This window comes from Neovison vison, chromosome 4 (genome assembly GCF_020171115.1).
Source record: "Neovison vison isolate M4711 chromosome 4, ASM_NN_V1, whole genome shotgun sequence".
NCBI lineage: Eukaryota > Metazoa > Chordata > Mammalia > Carnivora > Mustelidae > Neogale > Neogale vison.
In genome coordinates, this window is record NC_058094.1 from 198,396,113 (window position 1) to 198,414,376 (window position 18,264).

The following is an 18,264-nucleotide window of genomic DNA, read 5'->3' on the forward strand; positions in this document are numbered from 1 at the left end:
TCAGGATCCTATAATAACAAGTATTTCTCCAAGTTACGGACCTAAGACTGGTGGCACCTTGCTAACTTTAAATGGAAAGTACCTGAACAGTGGGAATTCTAGACACATTTCAATTGGTGGAAAAACATGTACTTTAAAAAGGTGTTGTAAATTATTTTTTGTTGCATCAATCAAATAGGATTAGTATCTACACCTAACAAATCAAGAAAAAATTTTTCTTTTTGTGTGTGTGAGGAGGAAAATCAAGATGTATATTATTTACTCCCCTAATGACAAAACTTCCTCCTTCCCATATCCATCTACCTTTTTGCTGATCTTTCTACCCTTCCCTTGTGTTGATTAATTCCACTTTGTAAGGTTGTCTTCCCATCTACCTTCTCTAGTTTTACGTCTTAGTATTCTGGCTATGCTATGAGCTGTGAGATTCTGATAATTGACAGTAAATTAAACATTTCCATCAAGATTTACAATTTGGCTAAATCACTTTGGGGACATGAGAAACATGAGGGAGATTGGGTCTAGAGGGAAGTTAGGTTTCTGATTCTTAGAGATGAAAGAACTCAGTTTAATCAAATATCAAAAAGATACTTTAAAAATTGCTTAAAATCCCAAATGTTTTGAAGTCATAGATGGTTTGTCTACAACAAGGTTCAGTTTGGGATCCAGTCAAATGTAAATAGGCTACATTAGAAAGAGCTTTTTGGGAGGCCTTTGTTTGGCTCAGTGGGTTAAGCCTCTGCTTTCAGCTCAGGTCATGATTCTGCTTAGGTCATGATTCCACTTAGGTCATGATCTCAGGGTGCTGGGATCCAGCCCCGCATTGCATCAGGCTCTCTGCTCAAAGGGAGTCTGCTTCCCCCTCTCTCTCTGCCTGCTGCTCTGCCTACTTGTGATCTCTCTCTGTCAAATAAATAAATAAAATCTTTAAAAATAAAAAAAGAACTTTTTTCTTAACACATCTGGAAATTTTCATTTAGGAGCCATTGAGTGATACACTTTTGATTTATGCATATAATTCTAAAATATGTGCATCTAATAGCTAAGGTCAATTTTCTTAATTTTTTTGTTCAGTGTGTCAGATAGTATTCTCGAATGTTATACCCCAGCTCAAACCACTCCAACTGAGTTTCCTATTAAATTGAAAATTGACTTAGCCAACCGAGAGATGAACAGCTTCAGTTACCAGGAAGACCCCATTGTCCATGCAATTCATCCAACCAAATCTTTTATTAGGTAAGTAAAAGCTTCTGATGAGTATAAGAAAATAATGAACATAAGAATGATTTGTCTGTCAAATAGTCAAGAGGAATTGCAGTTTTATCTCTAGCTTTGATGCTGTTGCATTTCTTTTAAAGGCCACCTTTCTAATTCAGGAGTGAAAACTACATTCAGGTTCTGAGTACAATTTGATTTTATCATTGCTAGGTTCATGCCAAGAAACTTTTTATCCTACTCTATTACATGTTAAATGGATTTCAGTGCAACAGTTTAATGTGACACCTTAGTATTTATGCAATTACATTATGTACATATCAAGTCTGTACTAACTTTAGTGCCCAAAAGAGGAGTTACCTTTTTCCCTCTACTCTTCAGTGTATTTTTGCTCTGCCTACTTTGGACGCAACTTTCCCCTATACCAGACTCCCTTTGAATAAGTATTTCTTTGGGCCCAGTTCAGTCTGCCTTGTTTCCATCAATTCTGTCTAATAATAATTAAGTTCATTTCATTTGGATTTATTTTTAAAAGAGAAAAAATATTTCTTTTGTATATTTTCTGAGTAAAAGAAAAACACATTTCTTCAACTTATAAAATAGAGATTTTAAAATATATTTTCAAGTTCAATAACTTTGTTTCCAAAAAAATAATTACCACAGAACTTCCATGTGACTTTGGTTGTGACTGTAAATTTCAGTCACTACATGGGATATAATTTAACTTCTTTCTTAAAATACTTGGTAGAGAAAGGAATTCTCAATATTACTGTTTTTCTATTTTATTTTGCCAGTGGTGGGAGCACAATAACAGCTATTGGAAAAAACTTGCATTCAGTTAGTGTCCTGAGGATGGGAATAAATGTACATGAAGCAAGAAGGAACTTTACAGTGGTAAGTGCTTTGAGAGATGGTTGTGCTTGAAACTCTGCATCCCTGCTTTTACCACTAGCTTTCTGGGTATATAGGACATTCGGGTTTTGCTTTTAATTTTGCTAGTTACCTTCCTTGCAACACAGATCCAACAGTATATTTTATAAAACAACTAAAATTATCTTGCCTCAGGCAAACATAAAATGCACACACACACATACACACTCTCATACAATGCTAGACACAAATGATGATTACCAACTTGAGACAGTGTTTTTAAAGATAGTTGATACAGATAGAAACTTCGTCATTCCTTGTTTTAGTTCAGGATGCTATAACAGAAATACTGTAGACTGGGTGGCTTAAACAACAAACATTGATTTCTCGCAGTTCTGGAAGTTGGGAAGTGTAAGATCAAGGTACCAGCAGATCCAGGTGTCTGGTGAGGGCATGGTCTCTGATTTGCAGAAGACCACCTTCGGATTATATCCTCACATGGCAGAAAGAGAAAGAGAAGCAAACTCTCTTGGGTCTCTTCTATTTTTTTTGTTAATATTTGAGAGAGAGAGGAGAGAAAGCAAGAGAGCACGCCTACACATAACCAGGGGGGTGGGGAGAAAGAGGGGCAGAGAGGGAAAGCAATCCCTGCTAAGTGGAGAGCCCAAGAGAGGCTCAGTTCCAGGACCCTGAGATCATGACCTGAGCCAAAGTCAGATGCTTAACTCACTGAGCCACCTAGGTGCCCCTTGAATCTCTTCTTATAAGGGCACTAACTCCATAAGCACTCAATTCTTATAACCTAATTACCTTCCTGAGGCCCCATCTCCAAATACCATCGTGCTGAGGATTAGGGTTACAACATGTGACTTTGGGAGGGGCACAAACATTCAGTCCATAGAATTCTTCTCTCCCTTTTTTTATTGTACCAAAGAACATTGCTCTTTTGCTTTAATCTTGTTGCAGCATCCTTGTTTTTCTAAATGGCAGCACACATGTGCTCTTACATCCCAGTGTTGTTATTGTTCTTCTTGTCCCTTTGTTAGCATGTTATCAAATAATGAGAAAGACCATTAGAAGACTGATGTCCTAGAGTGTATGTTGTTTGGTATTTCTCTACCTTCCCTTCTTTTATTTGCAAAGTTGATTAAAATTAAACGAATGCCTCCTTAAAGTGATTGACCTATCTTGTGGCCTAACAATTTATATAGATTACATTGAAATGGTAGTTTTAGTTTAGACTTTAGGAAGGTTGGAGTTATTTACAAGGATTTCATATTTTTGTTGATGTTTTTCTCTAATATAAAATACCATAATCTAGTTGGACTTTGCACTCAACTAAAAATGAAAGTTCTAAGTGCCCCCTCTCAAGCAGGGTCTCAATTGGGCAGGTGATAGATTGAATTACAGCACTTTCTTTTAGATTCTCCATCCAATATTTCTTGAAGACTAAGGCCACAGTGTTCTTTAATTACAAAAACCAATTTGGGGCTAAAAATGTCAAGCCAAATCACCAAACAATAAGGTCATCTCCAATGAGATTTTTCCTGACCTTCTCTATCAGCCACATTGCATCACCTCTAAAGAGTATTATTAGATTTTTATCATATTCCTGCGAGGTTGTACTCCAGGGAGTTACCGGATGAAGTAGAGAGCTTTAAAACCAATCCCCACACATGGCCACAAATAAAGTTAGAACACCACTGCTATTAGTTTAAAGAGTATCACTTCTCCACAACTAAACAGAACAATTTTTCATTAACAAAATAAGGGTACCCTTTTTGGGTGTTGGCGTGTGACTCTCTAGAAATCTGAGAAATTATTATTTACCTAATCATGCTGAGCCCAAGTTATTAAAATTATAGCTAAATTTCCTTCTCCCTCATAACCATTATGACATGTAGACACCTTTTGGCTTTATTCATTCATTTGTAATCAAACATTTCTTTAAAAACCTCCTAGATGTTAAACATAAGAGTTCCATAACCCAAGGAAGATTCAAACAGTGATAGAAGATAAAAATCTTACCTCTACGTATCTGGAAATGTAAACTTCTCTTGTTTTCACCACAAATGTATTATCACAATAGAAGAATATATTAGAATTAGGTGAGAATGAACAATTCAATTTGTTCCTTATAAAGAACTCTGTGTTTCTTGGTGCTTATAGAATTTGAAGCTGACCATGACCATAAACCCATTTATTATTTAACAAATAAAAACTCTTGGGGTGGCCGGGTGGCTCAGTGGGTTAAAGCCTCTGCCTTCAGCTCAGGTCATGATCCCAGGGTCCTGGGAGCAAGCCCCGCATCGGGCTCTCTGCTCAGCAGGGAGCTTGCATCCCTTCCTCTCTCTCTCTGCCTGCCTCTGTGCCTACTTGTGATCTCTGTCTGTCAAATAAATAAATAAATCTTTAACAAAAAGAAAAAACAAATAAAAACTCTTGGCCAGATCTGATTTAGATATACCGATCCAGCTATGATAACTTTTAAATCCAACAAACTCTAAATCTTTTAAAATAAAAAATACTAAAAGAACAAATAAAATAAAATAAAAATACATCATCTTAACAAAATTAATATTAATTAATTCACAATATGGCACAGAAGCCAGCAGTTTATTGTATAGTTTTCAAATTTTTTATTGTTAATAGAGAATTATTGTGTTGGCAGTAAAACTGTTCATTTCCACGTTTCAAGATGATAGTAAATAGCTTTTGACATTATAATATGAATTTGACATAAAACTAATACTTTGTTTCCATTGTGTCTGTATGTATCTGTTTTCTCTATTTGCTTATAACATGCATTTTAAAATGTAGAATAATTATTTTTAGAAGAAAATATCAAATACCCAATTTTGCTTGTGCTTTTTATGTATATCCTGAGTCCTTTTTCTATTGTGGGCATAACTAATTGTTTTATCTACAACTCTACTTGTCAAAGAAAAGGAAATCTAAGGATGTTGTTGCTTGTTTGTCTTTTCCTTGGGGGAAAAAATGCAACCATTTAACCTCAAATGTACCACTTTGTGTTGCTGGTTTAGTCTAAGCACAATTGAGAGGAAGCCACATTTTCCAAACTTCCATAAATCAGAATTCCAAAGGGGAAGATTTGAAGTGAAAGATAAAAGCACATGAAGTAATAATAGCAGAGCCTTTGTAAAATAGCATAAGAAAAGATCTGCCTATATAGAATATAGAGTGAGTAAGAAGTCATAGAGCACAAGGTTAAGGCAGTGAATTTAAGCCAATGGCCTAGGATTTATGTTCCCTACTCTGCCGTGCAGAGTTGTGTGACCTGACATTAGCTCAAAAAGCTGTTTCTTCATTTGTAAAATGTGGGGAATCATAGTACCTATCTCTTAGGACTGTTGTGAGGATGAAATGAGACCAGCCTATAAAGTATTTTGCACAGAACCTGGCATCAAAAATTGATAGCTTGAAACACATTAATAAGATGACCTGACTACATAGCTAATTATAATGTCATCAGTATGGTGCACAGTAGTTGGCAAAGTTCTTAACATGTGGTATCACACGTTGTGAGTAACATTTTAATCTTAATTCTTAATTGAGGACACTGAGTCTCCTTCTAAGGGCTTTAGATTCTCACAACTTATTTTCGAGGTATGGTGTGAATCAAGGACTTCTAACCACACAAAGTCCAGCTCTCACTCTGCCATTTCTGTTTCATAAACAAAGAGACAGTCCCCTCCAGGTGACTGACTGGCCTGTCATCTTAAGGAAAATAAAATTGATGGAGGAGGGAGAGCCATCTTCAATTAGATCAGAATAGCTTATTCCAGGCCAGTGAAGCCCTGTGTTCCTTTAAAGATTGTGTTGTTAGGATAATTTTGCATCTCTCATGTTACCAGAAATGTGTTCTTCAACATTAAGAAATTAAATGCTGATTTTTTTTCAAAATTACATATTTTTAATTGATTGTCTAAAACAGTGAAATGTGGAAGTTGCTATTGATGTTGTCAAGCTATCTTCTGTCTACAGTGGATAATTGTGTCTTACTATAGGCATGTCAACATCGCTCTAATTCAGAGATAATCTGCTGTACAACTCCTTCACTGCAACAGCTGAGTCTGCAGCTCCCTCTGAAAACCAAAGCCTTTTTCATGTTAGATGGGATCCATTCCAAATACTTTGATCTCATTTATGTACATAATCCTGTGTTTAAGCCTTTTGAAAAGCCAGTGATGATCTCAATAGGCAATGAAAATGTACTGGAAATTAAGGTAAGAAGTGCATAAAAATGCCCTCTTAAATTATCAACTTGAACTTAATTGACTTCATAGCTGTATGAATAGAATTGTTGTACTGGGTCATTATCTTTACTACATCAGCGAATATCTAAACTCTGTAAAACAAATCTTTTTGGCATAAGACTAAAAGTTAAGTATAATTATGGACTACTTTTTAATGAAGCATTAAAAAATTCTTTCTTGTCTGTGTATTAAAAAGTAGCAAAAGTGGGACACAATCTATTAAATAGCCTGCCTGTAATGCATTATTCTGCTGCTGTTATACATTTCCCTGGACACCTAAATGTGTTCATTATGAGATTAAAGGTAAGAACCTTGAAAGTAAATGCATGGGGCACCTGGGTGGCTCAGTGGGTTTAAGTCTCTGCCTTTGGCTCAGGTCCTGGTCTCTGGGTCCAGGGATAGAGCCCTGCATTGGGCTCTCTGCTCAGCGGGGGGCCTACTCCCCTCCTCCCCCCGCCTGCCTCTCTGCCTACTTGTGATCTCTCTCTCAAATAAATAAATAAAATCTGAAAGAAAGAAAGAAAGAAAGAAAGAAAGAAAGAAAGAAAGAAAATGCATCAGTTGTAGTTCTGTACTTCCTTGTAGTCCTTGGAATTTTGTATCTGGGTATGGTCATCTCTAAACTGATTTCTAAATGGAGCTGGATTTCCTCTACTGTAGGAATATAGTAGCCTCTAAATGTAATTTAATTGGAGAATAACAAATTATCTTTTCTAACCCAGCCTGTTGCAAACAGAGAACACTCAAATGCAGAGAGGTTAAGTGGTTTGACAAGTGATGGGACATGGCAAAACAAAGACTAGAATACAGCTGTCTTATGTCACTTCAGTCATTTTTATTTCAAGTAGTAATAAAACCCCAAAATCATCAAGACTTTATCAGTAGCCCCAGTCACTAGAAAGAGCAAAATACTTACCCTTCACTATGTTGTTTTAGACATTCAGAACTTTCCCCTGAAAGATAGCCTGAATGCAAATATGAACAAATAGAAAGTAATAGGATAATTCTTGTTTAGATATATGTTCCTGTAGATCATCTCCATCTAAGTAATAACGCATTTCTGCTAAAGTTTTTCTGCTTTTTCAACGAGATTTTATCTATAGCCAAATTCATGCACACGTTCATACTCATATAAGTTTACTCACCTCGAATTGTGTTTTGCACAATAATTAAGCAAGCCCAGCATGAAATTAAATGGAAGCCTGCTTCAGTGAACAGCATGTTTACCACAGCAAAGTTCTTTCATCTGCTTCTTTAATTAGTTTTAGGAAAGGAGAAAGAGCTTTTATCACTTCTTTTTTTTTTTTTTCAATAAAACTAATCTACTGTGACCTTTTGCTTTCAACAATTACTGTGTTTGCCATTTGAAAGATTCCATTTGGTTTTTCTTGATGAAAGCAAAGGTTTATTTGCAAATGTTTTTACGCCCAGATAAACTCTATTTTTCTCTTCCTCTATCTCTGATGGAAGGATTAGAAATAAATGGTCCTTTATCTACCCTTCCAAGCACAGTCTTATATAGAAGTGAAAACTTCTTTTTCTGTAAATTAGATACCAATTATTCAATGTCCTACAAAATTGTTGGACCTAAAAAAACATGATTTGACATCATCCTCAGCCTTTCAGTGCTCTTCCCAGCATGGCCCAAGGGAGTCTCTGGAAACAGACACAAAACACTTTCTTTTTTTCTCTGTGACTCTTTTCTCAAACAAGTGTATAATATCTGTCATGTCACAGAATGACAGTTTGGGGAGAAAAAGGTGATTTAGGGGGATTATTTTGGTATCATCATTCAATCTCCCATAGTCCATTTTCTTTATACATGAGGAAATCTAAGGTGTAAGAAAAGATTGTGTGACAGCTATTTAACCCTTTATCAGTTTCTAAACTTGATCACATTAAAACCTCTGCCTCACTTGGGACAGAAACAAAAGCAAACCTTATGAGAAAAGTCCTCTTCTAGGCATGCAGTGCACTGTTTTTATCAAAAGAAAAAATGCCATTTTATTTCACGTTGTGCTTGTCCAATTACTGTTCAAAACATGAGTGTGAAGTAGGTTTGTATTCCATCAGTGAAACCTATGGAGAGAATTATGTGTTTATTCTTTTTTTTTTTTTTTAATTTTATTTACTTATTTGACAGAGAGAGATCACAAGTAGGCAGAGAGTCAGGCAGAGAGAGAGGAGGAAGCAGGCTCCCCGCTGAGCAGAGAGCCTAATGCGGGACTCGATCCCAGGATCCTGAGATCATGACCTGAGCCGAAGGCAGCGGCTTAACCCACTGAGCCACCCAGGCGCCCCCGAGAATTATGTGTTTAGAGAGAAGTTGTTCCTTATTGCCAAGAGTTCATGGTCCTCAAGCAGCCATGCCTGCAGAAATTCCCTGGCTAAAAAGAGATTGTGATAGTCCCCAGCCCTAGTTGTGGGAATTGCCTCAGTCAGCAGTACACCATGACCAAGAGGGTCAGCCAAGTTTGGATCAATAAAAATGTAACAGAGACCAAGGATCAATTATCCCTCAGAATGAACCAGAAATCCCATCGATGTGGGAGGTAGTTTATGGCCACGATTTCAAGTTAGTCAGGACAAATTGTGGACAGTGGTCATCAAAAGTAGACACCTCCTTTGGAGTACACACCAGGACACAATGTTTATGTCAATAGCAGCTCACATTTTTTTGGAAGATTAGTCAACATAGTACTTTGATGTATATTATTTCATTTCAGACTCATATGGACCCATGTGGTTTAGAGGTCCAGTAATGATTATCCCCATTTACAGATAAGTAAACATAGGCTTAAAAAGCTTGGGTGATTTGTCTTACAGAGCAAATAGCAGGACTAGGACTCACACGTCTCTCGATTCCAAATCTCATCTTTACAGTAGATTTTCATATCAACTTTCATTTAATATATACCAAAATACCTTTCATAACAGAGAAAATTTTCTATCGTATGGTATATAATCTATACAATTCTTTAGGTGAGATAGCTCTAAATTCCTTAAGCAGAATTGATTTTTAGATATTTGTAAAGAAACCCTACCTTTTTCCCTAATTATCTTATTATGTGACATTTGTGCGTGAGCATATTTTGTGGAAGATAGAGAAGTACAGTATGTAATGCTGGAACAAAGACTACCTGACACTGATCTGGGGATTTATGTTATTTTGGAGCATATTGATGTATCTGGTCGTAGCAATGCTTCAGAGGTACAGTCTGGAAAAATGAGCTAAATCAGGAAAATGGGTGGGGGTGGGGGGTGCAGGAAGATCAGTAGTTTTACAGTGCCCCAGCTGGCAGTGAAGAAACCATTTTAATTTTCGTTCATGCAGCTTTTCCCAAATGACCAGGAAATTTTTGCAAATGCTTATTAATATCCTGTAGAACTCCATTTTGAAGGCTTCTGTGAAGGTTCTTTTGCCTAGTCTCTAAACAGAGGGACTCCTGTCCTCTGGAGGAAGTATAAATCTCCCCCTTCTGACCCTATCACCACCAACTCGCTGACTTTCTGTTTGCTGACCTCCCTGGACTGTTGCCTCTCTGGGTCCTCTACCAACCTGCACCTCATTGCTTTAGCTGGCTTTCCCAGACTCAATCTTATGGCCACCTGAATATCTGAAATCTTGTAAGATCCCTCCTGCTATTATGCTGTTTTCCAATTCTACCTACTGCCACCATCTACTGTGTTCTGTAACCAGCACAGACATGGGTCCCCAGGCCTGAATCCTGGATAGAAACACCGAGTCACACCTGGCCAGAGTTGGAGATGAAAGGAATAAGGGACATCCTAACATAACACATTAGGAGTAATTAGTTTTCACTTTAGAAAAGTATTTATTTTAACATTACAGTGAAAAGAAAAACCTCTTGTTCATCTTTATATTCTCAGTAACTAGAATAGTGTCTAACACAGAGTGGATGATAAGTAGATTTTGTATCAAATGAAATTTGATTTGCCTCATGACCTAGTCCCTTCTTGAACCTTAGTTCTCAATGCATAAAGCTGGAATGACAATAATACCTACCTCAGGGGGGCTGTCTTTACAAGATAAAATGAGATAATTATAATTCTAAATTGCTCTATTTGTGTTGGGGATTAAAGACCAGAAAGTTTTTCCTGTGCTGCTTTATTTAAAAGAGTATATTGCCATTTTAATGACTGGGGAACTGAGCCAATTTACATGTTCTATTTTAATAATAGCTAATATTAAAAAATAAAAAGTAAATTTAAAAAGTTCTAAACATATGCATTTTTCCCACAACTCCATAAAGATGTTTATTTTAAATGACAAAAAGTACCCTCTATCTGGGCGCCTGGGTGGCTCAGTGGATTAAAGCCCCCGCCTTCAGCTCAGGTCATGATCTCAGGGTCCTGGGATTGAGCCCCACATCGGGCTATCTGTTCAGTGGGGAGCCTGCCTCTCCCTCTCTCTCTGCCTGCCTCTCTGCCTACTTGTGATTTCTGTCAAATAAATAAATAAAATCTTTAAAAAAAAAAAAAAAGTACCCTCTATCTATTTTTACTTTTTTCTGATTCAGACCCCTCTGCATATCGTAGTAGATGGCCCGTATCCCTTTTGTGACATCTTGGGTGGTAAACTTTTAAAACAATTACACATACAAAGCTGATAGTAATTACTTGTATGTCACGATTTATATGTTCCCTACTAGACACAAATGAAAAGGGGTTCGGTGTTAGCGGAGTGGCCTGTTTTTGTTTTAGTGAAGCCTTTATGCACATCAAGGAGACCTGTGCCTAAAAGGAGGAGTATTGGAAGGCAAATGCAGTATGTTCATCCCTTCCCCCAGCCCTGGTTATCATCTAAGCAAGCAAGACACATTTTAGTCATTCCCTCATAAATCAAGCCCTGCCACTCTTTAATCTCTTTTCTTTGTCATTCCCTGAATTCCCTCCAATATGTGAGTGAGTGCCTTACCCCTCGTCAGACCTAACCAACAAGTTGTCATTTGGAGCCCCAAAGTGACCTGTTAGATTTATGTGTTTTTATGTTGAATTGCCGTGTGTGGCTGACCTGGTTCAATGGCATACACATACTGCCTCTAGAAATATCTAAAAAACAGAAGGATAGGGTTCGTCTCTTTGCATTTTTTTTTCTTAGACTCTGGATTCATGTTAGAAAGAAGTATTTTCTTTTAACTTCTTTTCCCAGAATGACTTCTGACCTACCAATCTACTGAAATCCGTGTAAGACAATGTACATAAAAGCAGTTTGCCAAGTACTAAAGATCACATAAAACACAGTAGCAGTACTGTTGTTATTACTGGCTGCTCTTTGTCCATAAGAAAAATAGTAATATGTTTTGATATACTCTCCTTTTAACTTTTAATAAACAACTGTATTCATTAAGTCTTGATATGAGAAGTTGTGCCTACATTTTCACTTCTTTCCCAAGGCTAATCATTGGTTTCTTCAACAAAATATTGGTATTTTTAAAATTCCTAATATTTACTTCATTAACTAAATATGTCTAGTTGCATTTTTTTTAAATCCTCATGTAACTAAGTGCTCAAAATAATGTAATCATGCTCTCAAATCCTAATGAGGGTTATATGGCATCTCACGGGAATTTCTGTAAAAATGAATTTACTTATATGTAAGATTCAGCTTCACAGGTAGGATGAAAAGAAACTGCCCAACTCAAACACAAAAGGAATACATTAACATAGATCAATTAGTTCAGAATCTCTGGAGATGGGCCCCAGATATCACTACTTTGTAAAGCTCTTTCAATGCGATTCTAAAAGTAAAACCAAGGTTCAGTGTCATTGCATGAGGCAGTGTTAGTGGAACAACTGAATCTCTAAGTTTTTCCTTTTTGCCAACCACTGATACCCCCTAAAGACATTAATAAGGTGGTTATGGTCAGTTAGTTTTTGATGTAGTGTTCAATGATTCATTCTTTACATAACTGAATATAATAAGAGAGACCATATACTGAATTGTCAGTTGTAAAAATAAAATGTTTAAGAAACTTCTTCTAGTTTAAAAAAAAAAAATAAGCTGATTATGCGTAAGAGGTCATTGGCTGGAAGGGTGTGGAACAAAAATTTCTCCTTTGCTCTGAAATCGGATTTGATAGAAGAGCTGTAAGGGCACTTGGCTGACTCAGTCTGTGGAGCATACAACTCTTGATCTCGGGGTTGTAAGTTCGAGCCCCATGTTGACTGTAGAGATTACTTGTAAATCTAAAAAAATAATAAAAAGCTATTTGCTTTGAATCCTAATTAGTGCCCCACAATGGCCATGCTCTCTTGTAACTACCCAAATTCCCACAAAAATAAGTATCATAAAATCATATGCCTTGGCAAACAATGTGGCCTATGTTTGCATTATATTTATGTTCTTTCACAATTGTTGGCATTCCTGAAAAACTGGGAAGTGTTAACAACCTCTTTTTTCCTTTCAGGGAAATGATATTGACCCTGAAGCCGTTAAAGGTGAAGTGTTAAAGGTTGGAAATAAGAGCTGTGAGACTATATACTCAGATTCTGAAGCCGTTTTATGCAAGGTCCCCAATGACCTGCTGAAGTTGAACAACGAGCTAAATATAGAGGTGGGATTCCTGCATTTCTCTCATGATGTAAATAAAGATGCCAGTGTAATTATGTCACTTGCAGGCTTAAAATAAATCATTAAAGCTCATTTGTGTGTTGGCTTTGGCTCATCAGCTCAGCCTCGATTCTTAGTTGTTATTTTAGAATTAGTGAGGTTTTGTTGCACTGTCTCCTTCCCAAGCTTCAGAGAGTAGATCTCAAAAGTCCTTCCTAACCACACTCCTTCTCCATCATCCCCCGCTTTTGCCAAAATTTATTGTAACTCTCAGGAGGGATAAGGGCACATCCCAGTGTACCCTCCCCACACTTCTTGGGAGGCCAGAGCCAACATACTACTGATCTCCACAGTGACCTCAAATGCATGAACAAAGTAAAATAAGACTTAAACTATTATATATTAACTTCTTTCATGTTGTACCATACAACTCATACATTTAAAGTCTACAGTTCAGTGGTTTTGAGTGGATTACCTTATTAATTTTTTAAATTATGGCAAAGTATATGTATCATAAAATTTGCCATGTTAGCTGTTTTTTAGTGTACAATTCCATGACATTAATTACATTCACAGTATTCTTCAGCCATCACCACTAATTCTCAAATTTTTTCATCACCCCAAAGAGGAACCTTGGAACCATTAAGCCATCCTGTCATATTCTCTCCTCTTCCCCAGCCCTGGGTAACCTCTAATCTATTTTCTGTCTTTATGAATTTGCCTATTCTAAATATTTCATATAAGTGGAATCATATAGTATTTGTCCTTGTGTGTCTGGCTTATTTTACTAAGCATGTTTTTAGGTTCATACATGTTCTAGTATGTGTCAGAACTTCATTATTTTTAAGGCTAAGTAATATTCCATCAGATGGATAGACCACATTTTGTTTATCCAAGAATGAGTTAATTTTAAAGGGTTCCTGAGGCCTTCTAAAAAGTTATAAAATGGAGGGGAGAGAGTAATGAAATAAAATACAAAAATATTATTAAAGCTGAATCATAAAATAATAAAAATATTATTTAAAGCTGAATCATGATATCAGAGTTTGAAGTTTTAAAGGGCCATAAATCCTAAAAATCAAACCATTTTAAAGCCAGAAGGATCCTCAAAGATTTCTTCTTTGTCTCAAAACTAGAATAAAAATATTTTGCAACTTTATTATTCCATGTGATTATTTACCTCTTGTAAAAAGTCTTCTCTGCTCCCTACCCAGCCCTTCAAGATAGAATGAATGTCCAGTGGTCTGCTTCTTACTGATTATTCATACTTCTAAGGTGCATTTCATATTGTATTATCACTTATTTATATATTTGTCTCCCTTTCTATAATTTAGTTCCTCAAGATCAAAAACTGGATTTTATTTATCTTTTCATCCCTAATACTTAGTTATAAGTACAAACAGCTATGTGTCATATAAGTACTTTAGGGATCAGTAGCCCTTAATTATTTGAACACTGAAACAGAATTAAGACTATCTTACTGCTCTGAAGGCAATTATGCCACTTCTAGAACATTAATAACCAGCTGGTACTTGGGGTCTAAGGAGAGTGATTCAACCTGTATAGTACATTTTGTATTTATCATGGCTAAATTCTTGTTTTTCTGTATTTGTCATTTTTAGTGGAAGCAAGCAGTTTCTTCAACCATCCTTGGAAAAGTAATTGTTCAACCAGATCAGAATTTCACAGGATTGATTGTTGGTGTTATCTCAATATCATTAATAGTCTTATTATTACTTGGGCTTTTCCTGTGGCTGAAAAGGAGAAAGCAAATTAAAGGTGCATTTTTTGTTGTTGTTACTATTTGCTTTAAAAAGTTACATAAACTAAACAGTCATTACAATTTAAAATTGCCATCAATTCATGTGTGTTGTCTTAAATGCAATCCACAAACCCATGAGTTCTGTCACTGGGTCAAGGTCTACTGGGACCCATGATAGCCAAGTCTTTAACGAGCTCTTTCTCTCTCTCTGTTTTAAGATCTGGGCAGTGAATTAGTTCGCTATGATGCAAGAGTACACACTCCTCATTTGGATAGGCTTGTAAGTGCCCGAAGTGTAAGCCCAACTACAGAAATGGTTTCAAATGAATCTGTAGACTACCGAGCTACTTTTCCAGAAGGTATATTTCAGTTTATCGTTCTAAGAAATACCTATACATATACCTCAGTGGGTTGTGGCATTGTTTTTTATTTTTGGTTTTGCCTTAATAAGTTTTTATAAAAATAAAAAAGAAGTATTTACATCTTCTTTGGCCTAAGAAGTACTTAATTTGACACAGAATTATAAGGCTCTTATTTTTAAATGGAATCATTTACATATTGCATTAGATCTTTAGAGTCTTTAAGTTTTCTTTTCACAAAAATTTTAATTTTAAAATCATTTTTGCAAAGGTAAGGTCTTCATCATCTGAATTCAATGCTAAGGAACTGTGAAGCACTCTTTAACAACCCAGGAATCTTTAAGATACAAACCTTATATTTATTTAAATATAAGTGGACACTGATACTTTTTTTTTTTAACCTGTTAATCCTCAAGCATTTAAATTCTACCTTTACTATCCCTTTAAAGGATTCTCAATGAGCTGTCAGTACACAGCCTTTTACCCACCAACATTCTAGGACTTGAATATATTCTGAGTCTTATTCAATAAAAACCTTCAGTTATGCCATTTAAAAAGGAGTGGTCAGCACCATCTGCTTTGCAAGACACTAGGCCTAATACTGGTCAGGTTAACCAGAGAATTTCACATTGTTTTACTTCAAATCTCCTGGTAAAAGCAAAATGTCTGTATTGTATCTGCTTCATTATCTTTAGAAGTTCCAGGACGTGAGTCAGGTACAAGCCCTTCCCTGGTTGAATATTTACCATTAGACAAATAAAATGAGTCACAGATGGTTGGAGATACTGGAAAACTAGAAATTGGTCATCAAAACAAGTACAAGAGCAATGAGGCACTTCATATTTTAACTTTTTCAACCTTCACTGCCTCTTAATTTTTGAAGCTTATATTAGTTCTATAGAGGTACATATAAATACTGTCTTTGCCCACATGTCTCCGTTTGCCTTTGAAAATCCATGCCCTTAACAACATGAACAAATCAAACCCAGTTTATAGCTTTGAAATTTAAATCTATTAGTATTTTGTTTGACACTTAATAGCTCTAATCTGAGATCATTACAATTCAAAAGTAATTCTTTTTAAAGCTAATTTAATCCTTCAACCTTGTTATTGAACAAACCTCTCTCAACATTGCTGAGAAGCTTGAGTTTCATTACCTTTCCTACACTGAACCTTCAATCATGGAAGCAGAGCCTGGTAAAGGAACCCAGGCACCCAGCTAGGCTTATTTCTTCCCTGGCCCATCCAACATTCCAGGTGCCCACCTGAGTTTCTGCATCCTTCCTGTAAGGATGTATCTGTCTTATCTCCAGTTAGTTACTATAATTATAAGTGGCCCCCAAAGCTTTTGTGGAACCACTGTTGAGATTTGCTGCTTTAGCCAAATTGACAATAACTAAGCTGTCCACTATGGAAAATACTAAAAATGCTTAAACGGGGTTAAGAATAGTCAGAGTAGGGGGAGCCTGGGTGGCTCAGTGGATTAAAAATAGAGTATCATCAACTTTCTTTTTATGCCCCACTCTCGGGTTCTGATTTTCCTGGCCATTTGCAAACAAGCTATATTATCTCTTAGTGCCAACAGGGACCCTTCCAAACCCTCTCGCCTCTTCCCATGTTTTATACTGATATATTTCAACACCCTGCCTGGTCCGTCTTCATATCAGTTGCAGAGATGATGCCGTCTCCTTGTTATGTTTGGATTCCCAGTGGAAAGAGCAATGCAGCTGGTGGCTTCTCTGCCCTCTTTCTCACTAAGAAATTTATCTTCACCCCATAATTTCTTATGAAAAAGCTTCATCTTATAGTAGAGAACCTTGCCTGAGGCTCTTCGAGAGTTTTGGTTGTAAAGATCAATGTAGAAAGAATGCTGATCCCTTTCCAAGTCCCTCAATTAAGCAGTAGGGATGGCACACTAACCCAATGCTAGGCTTCTCTGAATGGAGATCCCATTATATCTGCTGTCATCAACACGCAGGGCAGAATTTACCACTAATGCGAAAAGCCTTCAATTCCGAAAATTTAACCATTTATATATTTCTAATTTCACTATACTATACGTTTCCTTGGCCAGAAATCCATATAGAGGTTGAGCAATACTAATTAATTCCACTAATGAACACTATTCTCTCAAAAGCAAACTACTTTTGCTGCTTCCCAATCTTAAGAATATAGAATATTAAAAAATAAATCTCAAGCATGGCTTTTTGCTATATATTAAAAGATAAATGTCTAAGGAAATGAGAATAAGCAAGGTTTCAAAGTTAATGCTTAGTTTATTTAAAAGAAAATTTATAAACATTTTGTTCCAACTCTTGTATATGTAAGCCAGTACCTTTTCCCAAATTATCATTTTTATTAACCCAATTCTTTCGTAAAGCCTTTTTCTAGCCTCATTCAATGATAAAACTACCATTCCTTAAATTATTAAATCCAGACTTCATTATCAATTTAATTTGTTGCCCTGTTGTAGTCTCTACTGAGTTTTCGCTTTGTTTTTAATAACTTTGCTTTATCTTGCAGACCAGTTTCCTAACTCATCCCAGAATGGATCATGCAGACAAGTACAGTATCCTCTGACGGACCTGTCCCCTATGCTTACTAGTGGGGACTCTGATATATCCAGTCCATTATTGCAAAATACTGTCCACATTGACCTCAGTGCTCTAAATCCAGAACTGGTCCAGGCAGTCCAGCACGTAGTGATTGGGCCAAGTAGCCTGATTGTGCATTTCAATGAAGTCATAGGAAGAGGTAAGTATTTCCACTCAACTCTCTGTTAAATACAGTTTTCCAGTAAGCATTTTATCTTCTGCCTTTGCAGATTAGGAGCTTAGACAATGGTGAAAGCAGCTGACAAGGCAGTGATAACAAGTGCACTTGATTTCTGTTCTGCAGAAAGAGGGCTCTACAAATCATATCCATGGGGATTTGCCCCTGTGCAGGGAGCCAATTTGATAATCTCCTAAACATATGAAAAATAAATCACATCCTTTCCTCATCTTTTTCATAATGGCAACTATAGTTTCTTGGAAGGTGCAGTTTATGTCTATGAAAATCATTAAGTTCCAATATTTTTACTCATATCTTCCTCTAGTCTTTCTTTATGCTGAAGACAGTGACTAAATCTATCAAGTTCTGGTTTATAGCAGTTTGTACACTGCTGGACAACATCAAAAGATGGAATTTATAGCATTCCCCTGATCTGAA

At 36.4% G+C, this 18,264-nt stretch overlaps 1 protein-coding gene across 1 annotated transcript in view; it reads left to right on the forward strand.

The window, feature by feature from the left end:
* The window catches only part of MET (MET proto-oncogene, receptor tyrosine kinase), a 114,175-nt gene that overhangs the window by 75,759 nt on the left and 20,152 nt on the right, over nt 1-18,264 (forward strand). The window contains exons 8-15 of the mRNA XM_044246424.1: nt 5-141; nt 1,072-1,233; nt 2,007-2,106; nt 6,111-6,329; nt 12,791-12,937; nt 14,556-14,712; nt 14,914-15,054; nt 17,578-17,808. Coding sequence (XP_044102359.1) covers nt 5-141; nt 1,072-1,233; nt 2,007-2,106; nt 6,111-6,329; nt 12,791-12,937; nt 14,556-14,712; nt 14,914-15,054; nt 17,578-17,808 — 1,294 coding nt within the window. The remainder of the gene's footprint in view (nt 1-4; nt 142-1,071; nt 1,234-2,006; nt 2,107-6,110; nt 6,330-12,790; nt 12,938-14,555; nt 14,713-14,913; nt 15,055-17,577; nt 17,809-18,264) is intronic.